This window comes from Podarcis liolepis (assembly GCF_965112155.1).
Source record: "Podarcis liolepis genome assembly, chromosome: 7".
In the NCBI taxonomy this organism is placed as follows: Eukaryota; Metazoa; Chordata; class Lepidosauria; order Squamata; family Lacertidae; genus Podarcis; species Podarcis liolepis.
Window position 1 is genome coordinate 60,580,279 of NC_139561.1, and position 27,635 is coordinate 60,607,913.

At 44.1% G+C, this 27,635-nt stretch overlaps 2 protein-coding genes across 2 annotated transcripts in view; both read left to right on the plus strand.

The window, feature by feature from the left end:
- LCK (LCK proto-oncogene, Src family tyrosine kinase) overlaps positions 1–1,743 on the plus strand; it is a 22,574-nt gene extending 20,831 nt beyond the window's left edge. The window contains exon 13 of the mRNA XM_083511616.1: positions 505–1,743. Within this exon, the coding sequence (XP_083367742.1) occupies positions 505–707 (203 nt within the window). The 3' untranslated portion in view covers positions 708–1,743. The remainder of the gene's footprint in view (positions 1–504) is intronic.
- Positions 924–27,515, plus strand: HDAC1 (histone deacetylase 1). The gene is made up of 14 exons (XM_083511623.1): positions 924–3,399; positions 9,095–9,207; positions 11,162–11,279; positions 13,046–13,120; positions 13,772–13,910; positions 20,319–20,460; positions 21,289–21,381; positions 21,851–21,959; positions 22,170–22,310; positions 22,859–22,967; positions 23,098–23,228; positions 23,684–23,833; positions 25,605–25,653; positions 26,102–27,515. The coding sequence occupies exons 1-14, from the start codon at positions 3,351–3,353 to the stop codon at positions 26,127–26,129; spliced, it is 1,446 nt and encodes a 481-aa protein (XP_083367749.1). The 5' UTR covers positions 924–3,350; the 3' UTR covers positions 26,130–27,515.
- The last annotated feature ends 120 nt before the right edge of the window (positions 27,516–27,635 follow it).

The following is a 27,635-nucleotide window of genomic DNA, read 5'->3' on the forward strand; positions in this document are numbered from 1 at the left end:
ACAGGTGTGTGGGACGCGGGTGGCGCTGTGGGTTAAACCACAGAGCCTAGGACTTGCCGATCAGAAGGTCGGCGGTTCGAATCCCCACGACGGGGTGAGCTCCTGTTGCTCGCTCCCTGCTCCTGCCAACCTAGCAGTTCGAAAGCACGTCAAAGTGCAAGTAGATAAATAGGTACCACTCCAGCGGGAAGGTAAACGGTGTTTCCGTGCACTGATCTGGTTTGCCAGAAGCGGCTTAGTCATGCTGGCCACATGACCTGGAAGCTGTACTCCGGCTCCCTCGGCTAATAAAGCGAGATGAGCGCCGCAACCCCAGAGTCGGCCACGACTGGACCTAATGGTCAGGGGTCCCTTTACCTTTAATACAGGTGTGGGGGATCTTGCTTCTTGGACTCCAGAATTGGCCTGGATGTCCTTGGGACTACCCTGTCTCCTAGTCTACCCATATATGCTACGATCTTTCCCAGGCTCCTTCTAACATAACACTTTGCGTTGTGGCTGTAGGGATGAGCAACCCAGAGGTCATACAGAATTTGGAGCGAGGCTACCGGATGCCAGCACCTGAAAACTGTCCGGAAGAGCTGTACAAACTGATGCTTCAGTGCTGGAAGGAGAACCCTGAGCAGCGGCCCACATTTGAGTTCCTGAAAGGTGTCCTGGAAGACTTTTTCACTGCCACTGAAGGACAATATGAGCAGCAGGTGTGACAATGGACCTCAGAGCATCCCGAATAATACAATGCAAAATCTCCCTTCATGTTGCTCCCCTCCTCCCCCACCGAGACATTTTGTAGCAAGATGCACCTTGAAGACTTGGAGGAACCTGATGTATCCCAGACTTCAGATGAAATTACACCCTTTGAGTGAGACTTAGATGTCTTTCCTCATAATCCCTGTGGAGGAGAGATGAGGGTGGGGTGGGGCTGCAGCTATTACAGGGAAACAGTTATTGCTTATATTATTTCAGATTTTCAAGGACAGGATGGGGGGAACCTTCTAGGCTAATCCATGAAGAGCTGACTTTAAAAAGCCCTTGCATTCACTCTTTTAATAAATGCTGAAAAACAACAACAACAACAACAACAAAACAGAGTTCAGTCCTGCATGGAAAAAAATAAGTTGTGATTCAATAATCCTAGATGCTGTGATTTATTACGATATACAGTGGTACCTTGGGTTAAGTACTTAATTTGTTCTGGAAGTCCGTTCTTAACCTGAAACTGTTCTTAACCTGAAGCACCACTTTAGCTAATGGGGCCTCCCACTGCTGCCGCTCCGCCGGAGCACGATTCTGTTCTCATCCTGAAGCAAAGTTCTTAACCCGAGGTACTATTTCTGGGTTAGTGGAGTCTGTAACCTGAAGCGTATGTAACCTGAAGTGTATGTAACCCGAGGTACCACTGTATTCTCCAGGGCAAAGACCTCAACGTTTTTAATTTTGTATTTGTTTTGCTTATGTTATTCTGCAAAGTGCCACACATAATGATGGTGCTGTATAATTAATTAGCAAACAAAGTAAAAAAAAATACAGATAATTGCGAAGGCATGCTGTCCATGCTCAGAGGCACTTGCTTCTCTGTGACTGCCATGCAGCATATTCCAGAACTGAGCACTGGCTATGATAACATGATCTGGGATTGATCCTGGGTGAGCTTAGTTCAGTCTAAGGACTCTTGCTCTGGAATGAATACATAGCAAAGATGCTCTGTTAACTGTGCAAATAAACAGCAGATTTTATTCTGAATTTTTGGCTCTTGCAGAAAACAAAAATGGTAAAGTGCTCTCTCTGTGTGTGTGTTTAGATTTGTGCTGAACTCAATTAAAGACTTGTGCAGCGCTGGGTACTGTGGTTGTCAGCCAAACCCACTCACCCTGCTCCCTTGGTTATGTGTGCAGTGCATTGACCCATGATTTGCAGGGGAGGGCAAGATTTGGAGGTCCTCATTCAGGGCAGGTGAAGCAGAGAAGGGGAAACAGGTTGGCTGAGCTGGAAAAGGAGGAGATGAGGAAAATAGAACCTTGGAGATGGGAGAGTGGGAATTTGGGGCTTTGGTGGAGAGGGAAGGAAAGTGCTCTAGGTATGCTGTTTTCTCTTCCTTTGGGCTCTTCTAGACTGTTGCTATTTTTAGCTGAAATTCGATCACATACCTGCAAATTGAGGTTGTGCAATTCAAGTTGATTAGCGATCCCGCACAACAAACCTGATCCCCCAACCTGGACTTTTTTGCAATAGGAAAAATGATGGGGGGAAATGCACTGGAAAGTGTTAAACAGCCATTTGCTTGGTGCATCATTCTATAACCTCCCTGCAAACAAATCTGAATGAATGCTCAGTCCTTGTCTAACCTCTATGCAAAGTTAGTGCAAAAGAATCGGGAGGAATGTGAAATAAACAGGTCATCAGAAAGCAGCCTTTATGTGCTAAACATGCTAAGGCACAGGATCATATAATTGTAGTGCTGGAAGGGACACCAAGTCCAACCTCCTGCAATGTGAATAGCATCCTGAAATGTCATGGATCCTCCATTTTGCTTTAAGATGAACACAATGCTATATTAATTTTAAAAAATATGACACAAATATTTTCTTTGTAAAATATAACTTTTGAAAATTATATTGACTGATTGCTTTTAGAGATTTATATCCCAAGGTATATTTACAAATACACCTCTAAGCCATCTACAGTTAAAATCTATATACTCTAAATAAAAGGCCTGAGATACTAAATGTAAATTTACGGGCCTGATATATTACAAATGTTAAACTTCCAGACCTAAGCTATCTAGCAGCTCAGGTTTAGCAATCTGTCTCTTAATAAACTTTGAAGAGGGGCGGCGGGGGCATGAAACTCCGGAGTTGCACAGTGGAAGTTTGACAGGGGGGAATCTGCGCACCATTACAGGTATCACGGTGGGGGAAGCATGAGTAGCTTCCCCCGCTATGATAATGGCACACTCCAGCTTGAAATTTCACATTCTTTGTTGGGTGAGGAGGTGGGCATCTCCATTTCTTCGGCGCGGGGGGATGGAAGAGAGCGACTCACAACCACCCCCTATCTTATGTGGAAATGGTATAATCCCGTCATACGTACACCCCTTTACTTTTCCTCTTGTGGCGAAATGGTACAGTCCAAGCAACTCCTCGCCGCTCGATCTAACCTGTTCGCTCGAAACGCCCCGCCTCATCAGACTTCTCATTGGTCGCAGGTCGAACATCTCCACTTGCAATAGGCTGTGGAGATTGGAAGGGGCGGGGATGGTGCCCCCTCCCGCCGCCGCCCTCCCCCAGGCGGGCTCGGTTGCGTGGCGGGACTCGGGTCCGAGCTGAGGAGGCGACGGGAGGCGGCGGAAAATGGCGCTGACTCAGGGGACCAAGCGGAAAGTCTGCTACTACTACGACGGTGGGTCGGGGGGTTCTGGATTCGCGGACGGGCCGACGAAGGAGCCTCTGGACTGGGGAGGGGGCAGCGGAGGAGGAAGGCTGGCGGTGGGGTGGGGGAGGGGCTGGCTGCTTGCAGAGGGGGCTGCTCGCTATGGGGCGCGGAGGGGGCAAGTTATAGGGGGGCAGGGAGGAAAGCAGGGGCGGTGCAGCCTCCTGGTTTTTTGGGAGGAGGAAGGGAGGGGATGAAGGCGAGATGGGAGTTGATGGGGGGCAGCGATGAAAGGAGCTAGCGAGGAGGGGAAACTTGAGTGAGGGTCTTGTAACCTGGGGGTGGGGGCGAGGGTCTTGGGAAGCGGGGACGGAGGGAGCCACAAGGGGGAACAGTTATGTATTTCATCCCTGCTTTTGCTCCAAAGGAGCTCCAGGCGGTGTTAACGCTCTCCTTACTGTCACAACAACCCTGCGAGGTAGGTTAGGCCGAGAATAAGGATTGACTTGGCCCAAGGTCACCCACTGGGACTCGTGCCTGGCTCTCCCCAGTCCTAGGCCAGGCCAGCTGCACCGCACCAAGAATGAGGGGGTGATGGTGGCAGCAGCTCTGGAGAAGGGGAAGGAGGGCGCCAGTGCAGACCTCTAGAGGGAAGTGGACTCTTTAGGGGCATCAAATAGCTCGCAGCGTTTGCAGAGCAGGCGTCCGAATCACTTTTTGTTCACTCCTTGTGATTTTGGGCATCCTTTACACAGTAGGCTGGCATTGTCGGTCCCCTGGTCTTGCAGAAGGTGGGGCTGGAGGGGGCGAGATTGGGGGTGCCTTCCCTGAGGCCCAACTAGTGAGTTTGTGAGAAAGGCACTTGGGCTCCCCGACTTCTGCTCTAACCGACCCCAGCGCTGAGGAAGACTCTTGGGGGGCAAGAGCAGGGAAATGTGAGTCTTGCTCAAGGAAGTTGGGTGCACAGGTTGTGGGTGGAGTGAGGAGGAAGGAATAGTGAACAAGGTTTTTGGGAAGAGAGGAAGGGAAAGTGGGTGTTGTGGGGGCAGAGAGGATGGCTCAGGAAGAAGGAACAGTGGTGATGTCTTTGGGTACGGGTGAAGATGGGGTGGGCGAAGATTTAGGGAGCTGCAGGGAGGGCTCCAGGGAGAGAGGACTGTGGAGATGGCTTATGGAAGGGCAGTGTGCAGTGTTAGAAACTGAGATATGAAAGCTAGGAGCTAAATGGCACCCTAAACCTAGGTTATGGACACAACAACGGAATGTCTAGGCGCCTTTTTACAACAAAAATAACAAAGCTGAAAATGAATAAACTGCAGCTAAAATAATTATGTTCATTTTTCACGTGGTCTAATTATTCCCCTGCCCACCCCCCTAATATTCTTAAGAGGGTCTCTTCTCCAGTCTTCAGAGAGTAGCTGGAAGTGGGGAGGCAGAAAAAGGTCCTTCTTTCCTTCCACTCTGCAGTTTTAATCTGAAATCTTAGGCGCAGTACTGTACCCAGAGCTCAGAAACTGCTCACGCTAATGAAATTCCCAGTTGCAAAATTCACCTAGAACAATGGGAGTTTTGAACACTGGCAGTGGGCTAATAGCAGGGAAGTCAGTCAAATAGGAAAACTGGGTGGTGGGAAACAGGGAAAACTTGAGCTAGGTAGGACAGACTTGCAAATAAGCCCAGTAGAATTATTGGTTTTCAGACATTTCCTTTAGCTTACATTCCCACACATATCTCCTTTAACTAAAAGGGGCAAAAAAAGTATCATTTTCAAGTTTGCCAAAGGTTTCCTGTCCTTTGGAGGTGGTTTCACTACTGGATATTAAGTTGCTGTCTAAAAGCTTGTGTTCAGTGAGATTGGTGAAAAATTAAGAGGGGAGAATTAAGAGCTTTGCAGAGGGGGTTTTGAGGTGGGATTGGGGGAAATGAGAATTGTAGTGTTGAGGTTGGTGCTTTTGGCAGGCAAGAAATGGACAGTTGGTATGGTCTGAGTTGTGGAAGAGGGGTAATTTTCAAAGCGCATTGGAAGAGGAACTGGTGACATATCAGGGTTGAGAGAAGTAGAAATCATACTGTTGATTGGGGAGGAAGCTCCTATGGAATGGACCTAGAACTGGTTACCCACTCACCACTTTTAAAAGCTCCTTCCAAACTTCAAGGCTGTTTCTCTCCCAGGGGACATTCAGGCCTTTGATTTCCTCCCCAAAGTCAGCAGCACATTATCTTGGATTTGTTGGTAGTGGTAAGAGTGCATTGTATCCTTATAGGATGTGGTGTTGTGTGTGAGTCCCACCAGGGTGCTTTCCCAGGTGCTGGGGTATTTGCCATCACACTCTGGCCAAACCCTACCCAGAGCAGTTTCCCTTCTACCTCCTTCTCTTGGCAGTGTTTCAGTAGGAGATCCTCCTCTTGCTTGTTCTTTTCTAGGCTTCTCTGTTTGCCACAGGCTTGGCTGTATCCACAATGGTTTGCAGCCTCTGAAGAACTCCTGTGTCCTGGTTTTTACACCAGTTTTAAGCACTTCATCTCTTTATGAAAACTGAGTTGAAGCTATTTCCTCACTTAGGACAGGGCAGATCTGGATCACTTGTTACTCCCAACAGTATTTTTGACTCTTGGGGAAGATGGTTCCTGGGTGTGTGGGAAGAACCCTTCTTTGTGCAACAGTTTTGTTTTCTGGAAGTACATTGGCAAATAAAAAATGTGACTTATATTTGCATTTCCTTAAACACGTACATATGCACTTTTTGGAACCCTATTTTTTGGAAAAGAAACTGGCTTAGATAATGCAGGCTTAAAATCTGTTTTCTTTGACAAAAAATGAAATGAATGCTCACGTACAGCAGCCTTCCCCCAACCTGGTGCCTGCCAGATGTGTTGGACAACAGCTTGCATCAAGTCCAAAATATCTGGAGGGGACTATGTTGAGTACCCCGATCTAGAGTTTTGCATCCCATTTTCAGGGCTGGCCAGCCACATCATGTCTCTTGAACATTCCCACGCATAGCCTAAGGGTAATGGCCTTCCCCAGTTGTTTAGTTCCAGTCTCTTGTAATCAGAGGCATGCTGCCTCCAAATGTGATGGTTAATCATAGAATTTGACGGGACCTTGAGGATCATCTAGTCCAACCCCCTGCAATGCAGGACTATGCAGCTGTCCCAAACAGGGATTGAACCTGCAACCTTGGCATTGTCATCACCGTGCTCTAACCAACTGAATAGTCATTGGTCAACCATGAATTTGCCTTATGGCTTTAAATATATATTTAACAGCACGTTTCTATGCACTGTTTACTCACTTCTTTTTAAAAAAGACTCTTTTGTGTTCAAAGGAGACTTTTCTTAAGTATGTGTCATAGCATTAAAGCCATCACATATTATGGCAGTGAGTTCTGTAAGTTAACTGTGTATTGTGGGAAGGAACGCATTTCTTTGTCTACTCCAACTTGCTCCCCATGTCCAGCATATTATGTATGAAGCAGGGCCTTCTCCTGCACATTTGCCCCAAATTTGTTTTAGCTTCCCCACTTTTCAGAGTTGAGACTGGTGGGGGTTTGGAGCAGAGCCTTCTTGGTTGCTGCACTCCATCTGGAACACCTGGCCTAAAGAAGCCCACCTTACAATATTGTTACATTCTTTCTATTCTTTCCTTGTGGTTGATAAGCTGGTTCTATGTTTTGGATAGTTTTTGGTTTGTTTTTGGTTTGTTATGTTATACAAAACTTTGTATATGTTTTGATTTTGGTGCCATATTTAGCCAATGCAAACTCCCCTTCTCCAGTAATTAGGAACATAAAGATCTCAATCTTGATGTATGTAGATGATTTAGTGCTGCTTCTCTCTTTCCTGACTGGGCCTCATATCTATACATTACTCTAACGCAAAGTTTGTGATTTGTGGCCGAAACAATCCGAGGTATAGATGGTGTTGGATCAGCAGGTTATAGAACAAACTTACTCATTTAGATACTTGGGCGTACTTTTTTATCAAACCCTCTCTTGGAATTATCATATGGAAGCAGTGGAAGTCAAAGCACAGAAAACCATGGGAGCATTGGTGTTCTGTTACAATAAGGGAGGGCAACTGATTTAACCTGCCCTAAATATATTTGGTAATAAAGTGCTTACTCAAATGCTGTATGGCGCTGAAACCTGGAACTCTGATTTGAACTCCGTTTTTTTCTGAAACTCGTATCTTGGCTCCCAAACACCTTGGGAATCGAATGTTCCGGTTCCCGAACGATTGAAAACCGGAAGTGAGTGTTCCAGTTTTCAAACTTTTTTTGGAAGCCAAACATCCGGCGTGGCTTCCGCTATTGTTTCCAGTGCACCTGTGCAGTTGGGAACCAATCAGAAGCCGTACCTTGGTTTCCAAACTTTTCGGAAGTTGAACAGACTTCTGGAATGGATTCTGTTTGACTTCCAAGGCTGTACTCCCTTCCATCAGGAATATCAGCAGCTCTTCTTCATACAGAATCCTGGTGGCCAAGAATTAAGGCAAGGGTGAGCAAGAGTGAACTGTTCTCTCTCTCTCTCTCTCTCTCTCTCTCTCTCTCTCTCTCTCTGTGTGTGTGTGTGTGTGTGCATGCGCACACGCGCACACACACACTATGCCTATTGAGTGTTTTCCTGCTTGGTGCTATATGGAATTGAGTGATAACCAGTTCTGGAAAACAACTTGTCTAGATGTTTTAGACTACAGTAGTACCTTGGTCTAAGAACAGCCCTGTTTACGAACTATCCGGTTTACAAACTCCGCAAAACCAGAAGTAGTGTCCTGGTTTGCGAACCGTACCTTGGTCTAAGAACGGAATCCGAACAGTGGAAGGGCACCAGCGGTGGGAGGCCTCATTAGGGAAAGCGTGCCTCAGTTTAAGAACAGTTTTGGTTTAAGAACGGACTTCCGGAATGGATTAAGTTAGTAAACTAAGGTGCCAGTGTATGTTTATTTTCCACAACTGAGCTCTGCTTTGACCTTGAATAGGTATCAACTAAGGGATTGGCTCTTCTGTATAGAATCTAGAAGGGACCTGCAACTAACCAGAAATGCAAAATTTTCCCTTGGTATCCGCTCTTGAGAACAGACCATTTTAGAGCTAGTTATTTGACCAAACTCTCACCAGTGTCCTTAAGAAATGCCTTTATTGAGCTGCATTTCCACGATTCCCACTGCAGTCTTGGATGCCTGCTATGACAAGGTCCCATATGCAGACAAACTTTGTATTTGTGGTCAATCTCTGGTAGAAGACATCACTCATCATGGTTTGTGCTGCAGGAAGCTTTGGCACACCTGCAGTCAATGTGTTTGCCACATAAAGTGTGAGGCCACTCTAAATTTTGAGCAGCAAGAGGCCTCTGGATGTGTACGTGCACACACATGTGTCCTGGCTATCAGAGTTTCTTTTCTCTGCACAATTCCCCTTTCTGGACACATCTTAAGCCCTGCCCCATCTTTATTCCCAGCTGCAGCAAACTCAAACAGCATTTTTGAATCAGGCCATTGCTCCATATAGTGTGCTTTTGTCTGCTGACTTAAACCATGAAGAAGGGTGTATTTCTCAGCTTTACTGCTTGAGACCTTATTAATTGGATATGCTGGGGATTTAACTTTGGACCATCTGTATGCAAAGTATTTGTTCTCTGCTATGATGCTCACATTCATTCCTTGTTAACATTCCTAAAGTTGTTTATACATTATAATGTGTATTTCTTTTCTTCTTGTGTCTCAGGTGACATTGGAAACTATTACTATGGTCAAGGCCACCCTATGAAGCCCCACAGAATCAGGATGACTCACAATCTCCTTCTGAACTATGGCCTCTACAGAAAAATGGAAATCTATGTAAGTTTCTAACTACTTGTTTAAAAATCCACAATTTGGGGACCAAGATGCAGGCCTCATTCCTGCATCATGCTAAGCCAAGCCATCGTTTAGTGTGAACATGTGAGCATGCAGGCTCCAGGAGAGGAAATCATGGTCACCTTGCTCCTCTCCCCCATTTTTCTGCTGCTGCGCTGTGCTAAGGCTTGGCTTGGTTTAGCATGTAATTCAGACCCAGACTTGTAGTTTAGCTCTCTCCAGACTAACCACGAACTATGACAAAGGTTTATCTGGGAGAGCTATACCACAAACCCCAGATTCAGATAGCACGCCAAGCTATGGGTTAGCACAGTGCAGCAGCAGAACATGTGTAGAAAAGCAAAGCAATCCTGATCTCTGCTCTAGGAGCCCACATTCTTGCATATTTGTATTAAGCCATGGTTTGGCTTAGTGTAATGTGCAAACCAGGCCATGATAAGAAGGTGTCACAGACAAGAAACATTCTTAATACATCAGAACAAAAAACTATCAGCTACCCTTATTAAAGGACTAGGGGAAACAGAATAATCCACTTATTCACTAAACTCCCCCAAGTTATCACAAGCAAATCAAACTTCTCAAATAATAATGTGTGTTGGGAGGTGGACAACCAATGACCCGATGCTGCAGTGTGATTGGCCTGGTGGAATGTAAACTTGGTTGGGCTGGAAGTGGTTTGGGACCTGCATCAATGGAGTTCTAGCAGTCTGATGCGACCTCTTAACTCACAAAAACAGGAATGGGAGGAAACTGATGAGAAACCAGACAGCAATAGGGTTAGAAGAAAAAAGCTGGAACAGCTGATGGGAAGCTGGGAATAGCATGTAAGACTCCCTTGCCATAGCAGGATTGGCTGCTGGCACTCCTACAGAAAAAGACAATTGGGCCCCACCCACTAGGCATGCCCAGTCAGGACTTTTATCCAGAGGCAGGCACAGTGAGATGAAGGGAGTACATTCTGGCCTAAGATGAGGCCAGAATTCTCTCTCTGAATTCTGAAGGCACTCTGGCATACTTTTTGGCTTTCCATTAAAGTAGTCTTGCAGGCAAGACCAAAAAGTTTATTAGCCAACTGCTTTTATTCTCTCTCCTGCTAATGAATATCAGTAAGCGATTTGAGGCAAAATACAGATGCAACCATTCTTAATCTCACATATTGTACAGAAATTGATACCCGTTTTCCACAAGGCTGTTAGAGATTCCATTCCACCTTTTGGTTCAGACATGGAACTGTTACATGTCACATGTCTGTTTACATTCCAACACAGTTTGCTGGTGTAAGCGGAACTTCCACTGTATTGCTTTTGCTTTTGGCTCTATCTCTGAGAAGACGACAAGAAGAGATGACATGTTTCTTTGTCCTGATTTATGTTTAATAAACCTGTAGTCATAGTATGTATCCACTGCTTCAAGCCTCTTCTGTTTGTGCAGTTTGCTCTGCTAAGTGTGCCCATGTCAGCAGACCTGGGTCACTAATATATGTCGGAACCAGAGGTCAAGGGATCTTCGCAGTGTGACGTCTGGAAGGAGACGATCCAGCTGGGGGCTAGCCAGCTGGCTGTTCAACCCCTGGATGCTGACAAAGGCAATCCTAACTCACGTGGCTGTTTACAGACCTGCCTTAAAAAATATACCATCAATTTGAACAACACACCGATGCTTAAGCTTATCAACGGCAGACATACAGGTCTGATTGTACCTGGATTTGTGAGCCCTCTGCTCTTTAGGTTTTCATACACAGTCCTTTCCATCAGTTCCTTCATTCTACATTGTATGGTAGAAGTAGAAACGAGACCCTCCCATTGGGTTCTCACCTTTCCTGTACTGCTCAGACTCTTGAACAGAAATGCTGCTGGAAAGCATTATTGGTAGAGTCTGAACTGTGTTAACATTTTGTTGCATTATTTAGGTGTTTCTTTTAACTGTGTCATTACAGCGACCCTATAAAGCTAGCGCTGAAGAAATGACCAAATACCACAGCGATGACTACATCAAATTTCTGCGGTCGATTCGTCCAGACAACATGTCTGAGTACAGCAAGCAAATGCAGCGATGTATGTTCTGAGTGTGATTATTTTATCTTTGCTGGTAGTTGGAGCTGAAAGGGAACTTTCTCCACACAGTAATCTTGTTTTTGAAAATATAAAAAGTATGGGTATAGATAAGATATGAGCAGCAGAGTTTGGTACCTGCTGTAGTAAAATCACTTTGCATTGTCATCAGCTTGTACTAAGCTTCCAGAAACCACTAGGGATAACACTGGCTTACCCTAGTAGGACAGTAGCTGCATTCATACAAAACAGTATAAACCATGACTTGTCATTAGGAAAATAAGTACATCAAGCCTTGGGCTTGCATACTCCCTCCTCCTCTTTGCCCCCTTTATTTGTCCTCAACGTGAAGTTCAGGCTTTTAATATCTACCACCTCTGCACAAAGGGACGCGGGTGGCGCTGTGGGTTAAACCACAGAGCCTAGGGCTTGCCGATCAGAAGGTCGGTGGTTCGAATCCCCGCAATGGGATGAGCTCCTGTTGCTCGGTCCCTGCTCCTGCCAACCTAGCAGTTCGAAAGCACGTCAAGGCAGGAAGGTAAACGGCGTTTCCGTGCGCTGCTCTGGTTTGCCAGAAGTGGCTTGGTCATGCTGGCCACATGACCCGGAAGCTGTACGCCGCCTCCCTTGGTCAATAAAGCAAGATGAGCGCTGCAACCCCAGAGTCGGTCACAACTGGACCTAGTGGTCAGGGGTCCCTTTACCTTTACCTTTACCTTACCTCTGCACAAAGGGGTGGAGATGTAGGAGACTCAACGGAGAGCCTTCATTTGGTCTGCCATCTTGATTCAACATGGTGTCTGCCTTCCAAAAACCACTTCCTCCACCTCAGGAACCCTCATGCTTTGTTTGGCAACAGTATCTCAAGAGGCATCTAGATGGGTGCAGGTTGGAAGTGCTCTGCCAATTTCGGCAAAGTCCTGCAAATCAGGTGGCAGTATCTTCAGAGGTGTCCAAATTGGAGTAGTTTACTAACATGAGTTTGACCAAATTGGGGGAGGCAGCGAAAGACAGGAGTGTCTTGTGTGCTCTGGTCCATGGGGTCATGAAGAGTCGGACACAACTAAATGACTAAACAACAACAACAAAGACCTGTCACACCAAAAATTGGACAAAGTCACATCAAAGTGAAGCTTTAGTTCACCATCTTGTTTCAGAATGGCATCCAGTGTCCAAACATTAACAAAGACTGGCTCCACCACCTCATAAATCCTCATGCCAAGCTTGGCAACAAAATCTTGAGAGGAAGCCAAACCTATAGAGAGCAGATGGACAAACAGATAATCCACTTTCCAAAGTACCGGTGTATATATAGTAGATTTAAGCTCCCTCTTTCAGTTCCATGTGACTCCAGCAGGTGGCGAGTTACTCTAGCGTTGATTCCCACCCTTCTGGAATGTGTTTGTGTTCTGTGCCAAGGGACAGCTTTTACAAATACAAGCTCTTGTCTTGAGTAGCCAACAGGTTGATATACCTTCTCCGCAAGCACCCCATTTCAGTGCATCTGCTCTCGTAGTTGTGCTACATGTTGGATTAACATGGGCAGGTTTGAAGGGGAAATATTGTCCACCCAGTTTACAGTTTTGTGACTTTCTGCCAGGTGACTTTTCTTGCCTCTCCTCTTCACCCACTCTTCAGATAGGTTAAAGTACTGTTGTTGTCTTAGGGAGAAGTTGTTTCAGAGTTCTGATAGCTCTTTCTCCAGTCTGTTAAGGCCCTTAAGTTAAATCTTGTCTCCTCAGTGTTTTCTCTTTCTTTCTTTATTCAAGTCAATGTTGGAGAAGACTGTCCTGTGTTTGATGGCTTGTTTGAATTTTGTCAGCTTTCAACAGGAGGGTCAGTTGGTAAGTAACAGCTATTTTTTTTTAATAAAGGATGAATAAAATGTAGATTGAAGTGTGAAAAATATATCTCTAACAAGGTCTTAAATGTTGCTTAATTAAAGGGGCAACCCTGTGCATGTTTACTTGGAAGTTAGACTGTATTTGGTGGGGCTTATTCCTAAATGAGTGAAAATAGAATTGCAGTCTGTTCTTACGTCTTGTTCCTGTTCTCCTTACGCCTGACACTTTGGAAAAATTGGGATTCGAAAACAATGGAACTTGCACTCCACAACCTGAGTTCTGATAATTTTGTTGGCAAGTGTGTTTACTATTAGTTTTATTTAGTAATCATCCTATAACTTGGTTTTCCAGGTGATGCAGTTAATTTAAGTTTTGAAAAGAAAGCCACATGGAATACCACAATAGAATCAATACATACATATATAAGCAGCATGGAGACTAAATCTCTTTGTGCAGCTCTTTTCAATCGGGGGCACCACCCCTGAGGTTGCCATCTCCCTTGAAGATAGAGGGGAAACCTGGCAAAGGATTGTTTATAAGCAATTCTGCATTCAGTTGTAGAGTTTGAGTGTCCTCTGCAAAGTTTTAGGGTTCCTGCTGTACGATTCTTTGCTATCTGGTTGTGTCATTGGTTTGAAATTCTCTCTACAGCCAGTGCAGTGAAGCTGAACAAGCAGCAGACAGACATTGCTGTGAACTGGGCAGGAGGCTTGCATCACGCCAAGAAGTCTGAAGCCTCAGGCTTCTGTTATGTCAATGACATCGTTCTGGCCATCTTGGAGTTGCTAAAGTACGTACAACAATTTACCCCTGAAGCTCTCAGAAACAATAGTCTCAGATCTTGCAGAGATGATAACAGCTCCTCCCCTATAAGTAGCCCCCCTCTGCGTTTTACTACTGATTTTTATATGATTATATTATAATACCTCTCTGAATTTGTCATTCTGAAATGAAAATATCTTCTTGGACTGTACTGCTTCAAACTGCAAGTGGAGGATTGCTTGATTAATCCAATTCAAAAATAGTTTAACACAAGGAAAGTTAGCTAGATATTGGGTGAAAACCTCCAGTTTAGCCTTATTTCCAGCATACTGGTTTTATATGCACAGGGATATCTTTTTCCAGAGGGAAATGTTCAGCTGCTTGAGTTCTTGTCCCTGAGGTGGCCCAGGTAGTACAGACAGTGAGTATTTTGCACAGGGGTTATTTTCCAGACCCCCGTGCATGTCAGCAGAACCCACGTAAGCCCGCCCCACCCCTTTTGTGACATTTTTGGGTCACTTCTGGGTTTGGCAAAATGCGCACACGCGCAATCACACACATATCAAACACGCCTAAAATGTTCGCTGCCTCTAGTCCATTGACGCTCCTCAGTCTTCCATTTTCATGACTGTCCATTGTGCAATCAACTGTATAACCGATACAGCAGTTTTTAACTCTTTTCTCCTAGTCTGTATTTCTTGTGAGCAAAGTCAGGGCAAAGAACTTCATATGTACACTTATGGGGTCTGACCTGTAATCAGGAAAGATAGTTGGAGATTGTGTCAAAGAAAGCTCAATTAAACTGTTTTGACAAGGAGATTCAAAGCAGGCAAAAGAAAATTGCTTCTTCACCCAAGACATAACAATTGTAAGGAATTTGTTGCCACAATTTATGGTGGTAGCCCCTAACCCAGATGGCTTCTAAAGGAGATTCGAGTGACAAATTCATGCAGGATAAATTTGTCAGCAGCCACTAGTGTTGATAGCTGTATGGCACCTTTCAATTCAGATGCAGCATGCTAATACAGGGGTTGGCAAGGTTTTTTTTTTTTTTTTTTTCAGGTAAATGTTTATTGATTTTCCAGAAATAGAAACAAAAGAAAAAAAAGAAAGAAATAAAGAATACAGAATAGAATTTCAAAACAAAAATTAAAAAATGTTAACACAGAATAGATATTCCATATATACAATAAAGTTTTTACATCTATCAAACTAACATAGTCATCTCTTTGTGGACTTCCTTCAACCCGCCCGTAAATCTTCCACAATAAAAATCAAAAGTACACATTTCCTATTATGTGTTGTCATTGGCTACTCTTTTACCTCTATTTTCCTTAGACAATACCTCTTTCTCCTTTACAGTGCTTCTCTAAATCCCCTTAACGTTATTTGCCCTTGACTAAGGTGTTCCAGATAGTCTACATATTTCCCCCAGTCCTTAACGAACTTTTGTCTCTTAGGTGTCTAATCTTTCCCGTTAACCTGTCCAAGTCTGAGTAATCTAGTAGCTTCAATCTCCACTCCTCTATTGTTGGCATTTCCTTTTTTTTCCACCTTTGAGCAAGAACTATCCTTGCGGCTGCTGTTGCGTAGTACATAAATTTATGGTCTTTCTTTTTAATTTCATTCCCTAATATTCCTAACAGAAAAATTTCGGATTTTTTAGTGAATGTATACTTCAAAATCTTTTTTAATTCAGTATAAACTTCTTCCCAGAATTCTCTCACTCTCCTGCACTCCCACCACATGTGGTAGAAGGCACCCTCCTTCTCTTCGCACTTCCAACATTTATTGTCTACTTTGTACATTTTTGACAATTTCGCAGGTGTTATATACCATCTATGGAACATCTTCATGACGTTCTCCTTCACAGTTATACACGCCGTAAAATTCAGACCCTCCTTCCATAAATTCTCCCAATCTTCGAATTGTATCGCATGTCCCACATCATTAGCCCATCGAATCATTACTGTCTTTACCTCTTCATCTGCCAAATTCCAATCCAACAACATTTTATACATTCTAGATATTATTTTCTCCTCGCCATTTATAATTTCCCTCTGGAATTTTGATTCTTTATCTGCATATCCTCTATCTTTGGCCTCTTTTCTAAACATTTCGCTGACTTGGCGATGGTGCAACCAGTCATACACATATCCCTTAATCTGTTCGTAGGGCTTTAATTTCCATTTCCCATTCTCTTTCATTAGCAGTTGCTCATATGTTGCCCAGTCCCCACTCATGTTGATTTTCTTGAGGCTCATCAATTCGAGGGGTGAAAGCCAGTGTGGGATCTTAGGTTCCAATATGTTCTTATACTTCTCCCATATTTCAATAAGTGGGCCTCTGAAAATATGATCTTCAAACCCCTTATGTATTTTCTTCTTGCCACACCACAAGTAGGCATGCCAACCGAACCTGTTATTAAAGCCTTCTAGATCAAGTAACTCCTTATTCTTTAACTTAACCCAGTCTTTTATCCAACAGAGGCATACTGCCTCATAGTATAATCCCAGGTCCGGTAAGGCAAAGCCACCCCTTTCTTTCTTATCTGTTAACAGTTTGTATTTTATACGGGGTTTTTTACCCTGCCAAATAAATCTTGATAATACTCTCTGCCATTCTTTAAACACTCTACTCCCCTTAATTATGGGAATGCTCTGAAATAGAAATAGTACCCTCGGTAATACGTTCATCTTGATAGTATTGATCCTTCCCCAGAAGGACAATTTCAGTCTTCCCCATATTTCCAAATCTTTTTTTATTTCTCTCCATACCGGCTCATAATTGTTTTTATACAGATCTATATTTTTTGGCGTGAGCCAAATCCCCAGATATTTTATTTTCTTAACCACCTGTATCTGTGACTGTTCTTGGATTATTTCTATTGCTCTTTGATCTATATTCTTAGTCATCATCTTTGTTTTCCTTTTATTTAATTTAAAACCTGCTATTTCTCCAAATTGATCTATTTCCTTTAGAATTTCCTCTATTGTAATTATTGGGTCTTCCGTCATTATGACAAGATCATCCGCGAATGCTTTGGTCTTATAGGCGTGTTGTCCGATTGTCACTCCTTTAATTTTCTCATTCTGTCTAATTGAATTTAGAAGAACTTCCAATACCGTTATGAACAGCAACGGGGAGAGTGGACATCCCTGTCTTGTGCCCTTCTGTATCTTTATTTCCTCTGTTACAATATTATTTATAATCAGTTTAGCCCTTTGCTCTCTGTATATTGCGTTCACCCCATTATAGAAGTTCCTACCTACTTCCAGGTGTTCTAAGTTCTTCATCATAAAGTCCCATGCCACATTATCAAACGCTTTTTCGGCGTCTACAAACATCATTATCGCCTGTTTGTCAATTCTCACCGATAGGAATTCAAGCATATTAATTATGTTTCTTATGTTGTCCCTCATATTCCTGCCTGGGAGAAACCCGGCCTGGTCCTTATGGATAATTTTCACCAATATAAGCTTCAGTCTTTTCGCTAGAATACCTGCGAATATTTTATAATCGGTATTCAGCAACGAAATTGGTCTATAATTTTTAACCTGGGTTGGGTCCGCATCTTGTTTCGGAATGAGGGTGATAAACGCCTCCTTCCAGGTCTCCGGGATTTCTCCTTTTCTTAAAACATTATTCATAATCTCCTTCAAAGGATTCAGAAGCACTGATTTCATCTCTTTATAGTAACTTGCTGTGAATCCGTCAGGTCCCGGAGCCTTCCCTCTTTTTAAATCTTTAATTGCCTCCTCTATCTCTTCTATTTCTATTGGCTTGTTTAAACGTTGCTTTTCGTCGGTTGGGATTTTCTGCACCATTTTCTCTTTCAAAAATCTTTCTATCTTCCTTGAGTTGTTTCTGTCTGTCTTTTTATAAAGGCTTCTATAATAGTTTAGAAACTCTTTCCTAATTCCTTTTGGGTCAGTAACCTCTTCTCCCTCTACTACAATTCTGTTTATTGTACTTTGTTCTTTTCTCTTCTTAATTTGCCACGCCAACCACTTTCCAGATTTGTTTGAAAATTCAAAACTCTTTTGTCTTAACTTTTTGATGTTCCACTCTATCTCTCTGTTTAGTATCGCTGCAAATTGGGCTTGGAGAATTTTTATATTTTCTTTTATTTTCTGAGAGTTGGGTTTCCTAATTAATTTTTGTTCACTGTCCATAATCTGCCTTAAAATTTCCTCTTTTCCTTTCTCTCTGTTCCTATTTTTAATCGCATTCTGTTGGATAAAATATCCTCTTATCACAGCCTTGCTAGCATCCCAGACTGTATTAATATTTGTACCTTTGTCTCGATTATCCATAAAGTATTCTGTTAACTTTTTATGTGCATTATCTACAATTCTTTGATCATTGAAAAGATAATCTTTTAACCTCCATCTAAAAGTTCTTCTATCATAACTCTCCAATTCCCATTCTATCGGACTGTGGTCAGAGATCACTCTCGGTTTTATATCGATTTTTTTTACCCTGGGACATAGTTCATTTGATATCCAAACCTGATCAATCCGTGACATCGAATTGTGTGGCTCGGAGTGGAATGTATATTGCTTATCCAATGGGTGCCTGAGACGCCAAATATCCATCAGATTACAGTTTTTAACCATTGAGAAGAATGATTTTGGCAGCTTCCCTTCTTTACTTACTCCTTCCCTCAATCTATCCATTTCTACGGAGATTACACCATTCATATCTCCCATAAGAATAATTCTCTGATCCATATATTCTGTAATTTTCATTTCGAGGTGTTTATAAAATTCAGTCTTATTATTATTTGGTGCGTAAATCCCAATCACAATTAAACTCTCTCCTTGCCAATTGATCCGAACAGCAACCATCCTCCCCTCCTCATCTCTAAATATTTGTTTGGCTTCGATCTTATTTTTAATATACAACACCACCCCTCTTTTCTTTTCTTTATCGGAAGACTCAAACTCTTTTCCCAGTCTTTTGTTAATTAGCAATTTTTTATGCTTATTAGCCACATGCGTCTCTTGGAGGCAGATGATGTCCAGATTTTTCTTTTTCAAAAATTGTTCGATTTTGTTCCTCTTTTTTTTATCATTTATTCCGTTAACATTCCAGCTCAAAAATTTTAACCCCATGTTGCCTGACATTCACTAAACTTTTCTCTTTTTCCTTTCTTTCCCCTCCTTCCTCCCTCTCTCCTTCCTTTATTGGTTTTCTGTGTTTTCTTCCTCCCCTTCCTCCTCCTCCTCCTCCTCTGATCCGCTACCGTTCGTTTCTTGTTCGTCCTCTGTCCTCTTATTTCTGGGTGATCCTTCCTCTACTTCTCTTGCTCCACCCTCCTCCGTTCTTAATTCCTTATACTTCCTCAGGAATTTCCCGGTCTCTTCTGAGTTCAATAATCTATGTCTTTTCCCTTTATATTCAAATGATATTCCCTCAGGAAACTCCCATCTGAATTCAATTCTATTCCTTTTCAAGGTCTGTGCTAGTGGCTTATAAAAGTCTCTTCGTTTGAGTAGTCTAATTGGGACATCTTTGAAAATAATTATATAATTTCCCCCTATATTTAGTCTTTTTTCTCTGTTCTTTTGCAACACCTTATTTCGAAATTCTTTATCTCTAAATGTTATCAGACAGTCACCCGTAAATTTTTTGGGTTTTGATGTTTTAACACGCATTCTAAATGCGTTGTATACGTTTCCAGTCATTTCTTCTACTGTCACATCCATCCAAACTGCCAGTTCTCTTATCAATATTTCTTTTATATTCTCACCTTGTATCTCCGGGATGGCTCTCAGCCTAAGATTCGCCTCTCTCTGTCGGAGTTCATTCATCGCAATAACATCTTTTATCTCCTCTTGTGCAAGGTTTACCGGCCATGGGCCAGATCACTCCCGTGGAGATCATCGTGGGCTGGGCTGGTGCAGCGTGATGCCTGAAATCGTGTCTGTGCATGTCCGCAGCACCGGAAATCGCTTCTGCGCATGCCCAGACGCTGAAAAGCGCACCTGCACAGAAGCGATTTTCGGTGTCTGGACATGCGCAGACACGATTTCCAGTGCCGCTCAGCGAGTCACCATGCTGGTTTAGCGCAGCGCGCGGGGGACTTGCCGAGCGGGCGGCTCGTGGGCTGGAAAACAGTCTTCGTGGGCCGCATCAGGCCCATGGGCCACACGTTGCCGACCCCTGCGCTAATACCTTACATCCTACAACAAGTAAAGAAACTGATACGGGGGTATCAGGCTAGTGAGATGATTTCTAAACAGTGCTCCAAGGAACCTTGGGGGCTCTTGGAATTTTATTGAGGGTTCCTTTATGGGAAGTTGGGTCCCTGCAGACAGGTTTCTGTGGCTAACCAACAGCTTTATGCTCCGTTTCCCTTCTTCCCTGTCATGGGCAGGTAAGTGGTTTTGGGCCTTGTAATGCCAGTCTGACAGCCCCTTTGCAATCCCAGGTACCACCAGAGAGTGTTATATGTCGACATAGACATTCACCATGGCGACGGTGTGGAGGAGGCCTTCTACACTACAGACCGTGTCATGACTGCATCTTTCCATAAGTATGGTGAATACTTCCCAGGAACAGGGGACCTGCGGGTGAGAACGGAGGCTGCAGCAGCACCTCCCTTGGAAGGCTGGCTGAAACAGCAAGGTTCCCCTGTGACACCTCCCAGGCCCTTTGATGAAGAGAGCAGCTTTGTTCATGAGCTTCTCCCATTCTAAAGCTAATGCATAATGCTCACCAGGCACTCACTGCATTAGTTGCCTCCCCTTGAAAATATCTACAAGCAGGGGGCTGTATTTTTCATGCTATTGTGATTGCAGCAAGAAAGCTGGCCACAGAATCCAGAGGATTGCCCCTCTCTCCCACCCCGCCCAATCTCTAAAATCGTGTTTTTAGCCCTTTAGATGTGAGAGAAGCTTTTTTTTTTACCAGTACTCCTGGTAAAATCTCAGCCTGGAAGGAGTGTGGTCAATATCATGTGATCAAGTGGTGGGACTTTGCTCTTCTGTAGGTCCTTTCCCCTCATCTGAAGCCTGCAGACATAGAACAGATTACCACAAACTAATCTAGCTTGCATATTTGTTAAATCTGCGTATTTTAATCAGGTAAAAGAGTGGGGTTCCACTAACCTCTCCCCAGCTCCGTTTTTTTGAATACTGATACAAAATATACCTAGCCTTGCCTTTTCTAAATTGCTGTGTTCAGATTTGTTGCAGAGAGGCAGGTCTGAATGAGATGTTGGCAGTTTGTGGACAAGGTCTTCTCAGTTGCCCTCTTAAATTTGGAAAAGCAGGACATGCTAGCCCCTGGGTGGCCTATGTAAATTGAGGAGAGCAGTACTGTGAGGGCAGTGAGACCTCCAAAGGCCGAGAGACCCAGCCCAGGTTATTTCACAGTGTCTCGTTCCCTTCACCCTCTAGGACATTGGTGCAGGCAAAGGAAAATATTACGCAGTCAACTACCCCCTCCGGGATGGGATAGATGATGAGTCCTATGAAGCCATCTTTAAGCCGGTAAGTTTCCCTTTCTGGAATGTTCCTTGTGGTGGGATATTCTTCCTTAGTGTTCCACATTTCTGCTCACCAAGGCAAGGGTGATGTCTCCAAATCTGCTCTTCTAGCTTAGAAATGAGGTGGGTGGGATCCTTCTTCCATTGTGCTGAGCTCCAGAGGGGCACTAGAGAGAATGGCTGTGGTTTGGAGCTAATGGGGGGTGGGGGCAGTAGATTAATTCCTGACTTCTTGCAGGAACGCATCACAAAAAATAAGGAATTAGGACTGTAATCTTCTGCACACATACATACTTGGATACTTGGAATAAGCCCACTTGAATGCAGTGGGACTGACTTCCTAGTAAACATACGAGTTTGCACTGAATGGGGGAGGGGGGGTTCTGATAATCAAAATGTGTGTGAATTTATGTGCTTGCTGGAGGTCCATCCTGCTCAGGTATGCATCTAGACTCTCTCTCTTCTTTGACCAGGTGATGTCCAAAGTGATGGAGACATTCCAGCCTAGTGCTGTTGCATTGCAGTGTGGCTCAGATTCCTTATCAGGAGACAGGCTGGGTTGCTTTAATCTGACCATTAAAGGTAAGCAGGCTTATTCAGGACCTGCCTTGCTCTCCAAGGTAGCACCATGTGATCTAAAGAGGTCCTATTGAGGAGATATGTTTTAAAAGTGGCTTATTGGGTTGTTTCTTCTATTGGGCACACGTAGTTGGACAGTTCATTATTGTGCAGAAGCTCTCCACCCCTCTCTCAGCAACCCAACACCCTTCTTCCCTTCTCTGCTTCTCTCAGGTCATGCCAAGTGTGTGGAATTCATCAAGAGCTTTAACTTGCCCATGCTGATGCTCGGAGGGGGCGGCTACACCATCCGCAACGTGGCCAGGTGCTGGACCTATGAGACTGCTGTGGCTTTGAATACAGATATTCCAAATGGTAAAGTCACCTGCCGTTTGATTTCTAGAATACCTTTAAAAGATTCTTGTGATGTCGAGCTCTCTGGAAATGGACTTTGAGGGGAGCCAGGCCTGCATGCAGCCTAGTTAGACAATGAGGAGTTGGGCTTTACATGGGATTTATAGCAACGAAACTGGCAATCTTTCTTAGGGCTAGAAGAAGGTCTCCAGTGGTTCATATTAATCTGAGAACCTCAGAGTCCCAGAGAATTTCAAGCAGTGTAATGTGATAGGAATTTTGCATTGCAGCTGTGTGCATTTGGGGTAGGACACACACCACCCCTCCAAACAAGCCATATCTGCATCCTAAACAAATTATGCAGATTAAATGTTTTTGCATGCATTTTCTTTCACTGCTAAAATGGAGGCAGCATCATGGAAATGTGAAGAGTCTTCCTTGACAGAAGCATTTTCTGCCCCCTTCTTCATTTGCACCTGCCTTTTCTTACAGCCAGTATTTGAATTGCCTCGATACTGGAGACCCAGTAACATTCTGTTTGCTTTTTTTAAAAAAAAAACTTTCTGCAGAGCTTCCATACAACGATTATTTTGAATATTTTGGGCCGGACTTCAAGCTCCACATCAGCCCTTCCAACATGACCAACCAAAACACCAATGAATATCTGGAGAAGATTAAGTAAGTTTGTCTTGCTTGTCTCACGAGTGAGGCTAGTCACTTCTACGCTCTCTCTCTCTGTCTATGTGTGTTTCTTCTTGTCCCTTTCTGATGGCTCTCTGGTGGGCCCTTTGTGATTGCTTGGCCACAGGCAACGTCTCTTTGAGAACTTGCGAATGCTTCCCCATGCTCCTGGAGTCCAGATGCAGCCGATCCCGGAGGATGCCGTCCCAGAGGACAGTGGAGATGAAGATGAAGAGGATCCTGACAAGCGGATTTCCAGTGAGTTCTTTGGGGCTGTGGAGATTGATTGGTGCACACTTTGGGTAGTTAGAGCAGGGGAAATGTGCAACCTTTAGCAGGATAACAGTAGAGGAACCAGTCCCTTTTCTGGTCAGTGGGGACTGCCCTCCCTTAGATATGCAGCCCCAGCCAAGGAGCAACTGCCACCTCTGGCTCTTTGTAGGACCCATAATGTGGCTTAGGATTGTCTTTCCCCTCTGTGTTTCATTATTACAATTTGTAATCTCAGAGCCAGGATTGGCTGATCTGGAAAGAGTGGTGGTCCACCAAATATCCAATTATATTGTGTGCTTCGAACAGTGGAACTTCGCTTTTGTCTCTGTATGTGTGTGCACTTTCCATCTATAGTTTTTCAGTTACTCCTGAAGGCTCCCCTGCCTGAAACCAAAAGCCTGGTGCCGCTGATACAGCCTTTTCTTTTCTCCCCCCTCCAGTCCGCTCATCAGACAAGAGAATAGCTTGTGATGAGGAATTCTCTGACTCTGAAGACGAAGGGGAAGGTGGGCGCAAAAACGTCGCCAATTTCAAGAAGGCCAAACGGGCAAAAACGGAAGAAGAGGAGAAGGAGGAGGAGAAGAAAGGAGGTGGGGAAAGCCGCAGCTTAACAGCTACTGACTGACATTTTTACTGTTTTTCAGGGTTCAGTCCCCTAGGTAGTTCTTCTGCTGAAACCACGGGATATGCTTTTGAAAAATAATTATAGTTGGTTCTTATATGTGGCAGTCTAACGTCCAAGCAGCTGCTCAAGTCCGCACCTGTTTTGCTCAGTAATGTTGCAGCACCAGGTACCCCCAGACCACCTGTTGAGTACCTATAAGTAGTGTAAAGTGCTTCTGAGCATGTGCAGAGTGTGTTTCTCTTGCCTCTTGAGTAGCTGCAGACCAGCCTGTCTTGCATTTTAAGAGATTCTATGCGCGGTCTTGTCTGGCTTTAGAAAGGAACCACTGTAGGCAGCAAATGGTGGTATGGATGTGACCCTCTTTTTCTGAGCAGCACCCTGTTCTTCAGTACCCCAGTCTTTGGGGAGGGGCGCTCCCAGCATTCCCAAGTGGAATGCCTATCTTTCTTTTGCATTGCTTTCTTTTGGTGGCAGCAAGAGGACTGCATTTGACAGCGTAGCTGGCTGCAGATTTCCTAAGTAACCATCTGCCTGCAGGAGCATATCTGCTGCAGGGAAACAGCAAGCTTAATGGTGGCTGCTTTGTAATTTGAGAGTTTTACCCCTGTCATGTTGGAGAAGTGACAATTCCCAACTTTAGAAACAAAACAATACATTATTGGAGTCACTAGAACTTTGAAAATCTGTATGTGACCCTCTGGAGGATTAATTAATTAATTTCTACTCCATCTTCAGATTCCTGTGGTGTAATATGTATATATAAAATCCAAATGTTACATTGTTTAAGCCTTGGGGAAAGAGGAATGTTTTTGTCTGCTTCCCAAAAGCCAAGAGGAGAGGGGGCTTCCTTGGGCGCAGGGAGTTGCAGATAATGAAGAAGAGGTGACCACAAAAAAAGCCAGCTTCTCATGGCCAGTGCCTGAACTTCAGGAGCCCAAGACCAGGCATAGGCAAACTCGGCCTTCCAGATGTTTTGAGACTACAATTCCCATCATCCCTGACCACTGGTCCTGTTAGCTAGGGGTGATGGGAGTTGTAGTCCCAAAACATCTGGAGGGCCGAGTTTGCCTATGCCTGCCAAGACACTCCGAGCAGAGCCCCAGCCAAAGACCTACAGCATCCATAAGGGAGAAGCCATGTCCAATGGGTAGGGTATGGGGGCAAGTTAGAAATTGTAAGATTAGGCAGCTTAATTTACTTTAGGTAATTTGCACAATTTGCTCTGATTTTTACCACCACATCCCACTCCCAGTGTTACGAAATGTTCAATCACCTTTCTGACTTGTGAGATTTCAGCAGGCCTTGTGCACACACTTCCAAGCATATGTCCACAGGCCTTGAAACTTGTTCCTGCTGCTGTTATTAATTATACAAAAGCTGAGTTTGCAAAAAGCTGAATTACCTTTCTTGTGGAAACTGGCCTATTTTTAACAGATTGATAGTGCTGTGTTTTTGCTTCTTTTGCATTGTGTTTTTATGTTGTGTAAACTGTCTTGGGTGGGCTCTGCCCCAAATGTTGAGCCCTCTCAAATGAATCATTTTATAAATAACAATATTAATAAATGTAGAGCTCTTGGGGAGGTTAGAAGGAGGATGGGCATAGTGAGAGGCAACAGGGCATACATTTCAGAGAGAAAACTAATACAAGAATATTAGGGCAGGCTAAAGGCCGGAGTTTGTGTCCAAGAATCATTTCTGCACCTATTTATATAACTGCATGCCATGATCTCTTACAGAAGTGAAAGAGGAAGAGAAGGCAAAAGAGGACACGACAGAGCCCAAAGGGTGAGACCCCGTTCCCCTCGTTTGAATGGTGTTGTTGCTTGTTATGTTTGGAAAGTGAAGCTCTTTTGGTTCAACTCTTGAGCCTCCAAGTGCACATAAATCTTCATAACCAGGTACCTTGCTGTTTAAGCGAACCATCTAGCTGTGTGCATGAGCAGCTCCTTGCCTCATGGCAAAGCCATGCACACATAGAGCATCTCATAGAGGCAGCCCTACCATGAAATAAGGTGAGGCTGTCTCTTCAGGCGGTAGATTTTGGAACCTTTTTAAGAGCGGCACAGGAGGAGATGGATGGGCCATTGAAAGGAAAGAGGACCAGTGTAAGAGCATAGGAGCTAAAACTTTTGAGGATGGTGTGAGAGTTCAGGTTTGTTAGGTTTCTCAGTTTAACATTTGTAACCTTTGGTACCTGTTAACACACTGCTTCTTCCTTGCCTTTATCCCACAGCATAAAGGAAGAGACAAAATCGACCTAAGAAGCTGGCAGACGGGTAACCCCTCAGTCCCCTGGTTCCCTGGATTGGCCTCTCGGGTACCTTCCCATTCCACAAGATTTGTATTTTATATAAGTTTCTGTAGATATTTCTATATAAATATTTTGGGGACTTGAGACCCAGGTGGATTTCCTTACTGCGATTCCCTGGGGGTGAGGAATCTGCTTGGTACACAGTCCTGCTCGGCCTCAGGGGTACAGCTTGAGTGGAACCCTTATTCTTGCGTTCCTGCTGCCGCCTCGTTGGGGACGTGTGTGTGTTTGTTTTTTCATTTTTCAAAAAACTTTAAAGTCTCCCTTTCTCCTGCACCTTCTCTTCTTTTGAAACTATGGTCTCCCCTTGGAGAAACATATGCTCTGGGGCTTTGGGTTTTTGTCTTTTGTTGTTTTCCTTGAATAGTTTTTTGAGGTATGGATACAGCCATAAAACTTTGGGAGGCTTTTTTGGGGGGGTGGGGTGGCGGGGGGTGGGGATTGAAGCTTCAACTTTCAAGCAGCACCCATGAAAGAATCGACTCCGTTCTGGGTAACCACAAATTGATGCTGCTCCTCAGCATCCCAGAGGCGCAAGTTAATGAGTGGAGGGGTAGTTGCAGTCAGCACCTCCAAGGAACAGGGAGTCCTCTAGGGCATGGCGGAAGTGTCAGTGGAAGTGCTTATTAATGTGAAGTCTCCTCATGCTGTGGAGAGGAATATGCATTTTCTCCACAGAGGACAGTGCAGGAGTGAAGGTTCCTCTGTTCTGCATCAAACGCTCCTCACTGTGAACTTAGCACACATGGTGCTCACTTGTCTAATCCTCTTTTGTCCTGTCATGGCCTGACCCTCAGAATCTGTTCCAAAACCTATAGCTGGCATGTGCAGAAACTAGCCAGTGATTCATAAGGGCATCTTTTTTTAAAAGGCCTCTTAAATATCACCATATTCTAGGAGAAAAGTTCTAGGGGTGGTTTTGGTTACACACGCCAGCCAAGTGCAAGCGGTGGAGGTGGAATTTTTCAGTGGGTTGTGGGATTGGATTGGAAGGGGGCGCATCCTTCCAAAGAGCGCCACCGTAAGGGGTCAATCTCAACGATGCTGCTAATTTAGCCATGTCACTCTTGGGGCAGAGGGTGGGGTGGGTTGGGGGGCAGGGAGAGAAAGGTTTTTATTTTTTTAAGCCTCTGGTTTAGCTGTTTTTTAGTCTCTGGGATGCAAGATCCATGCAGCTCTTCGATACTCGTATTGGTGAAATGAAAGATCATTGTATTTGTCTTTTGGGGGCAGGGCAGGGAAGATATATATATTGTGGTTTTTTTTTAAAAAAGAACTTTTTATTTTCATTTTTTTGAAGAAAAAGCTTTGTAATAAAATTGGTCTGTTTCTCGGTTTTGGGTAGTGAATTATTTTCTGTGTATAGATGGAAAGAAACCAGTAGAGGCTTTCCTGCCACCTCATGATCTCAACAAAGCAGGGAGCAAGAAAACCTGGCCCTGTTGGCTACTATTGT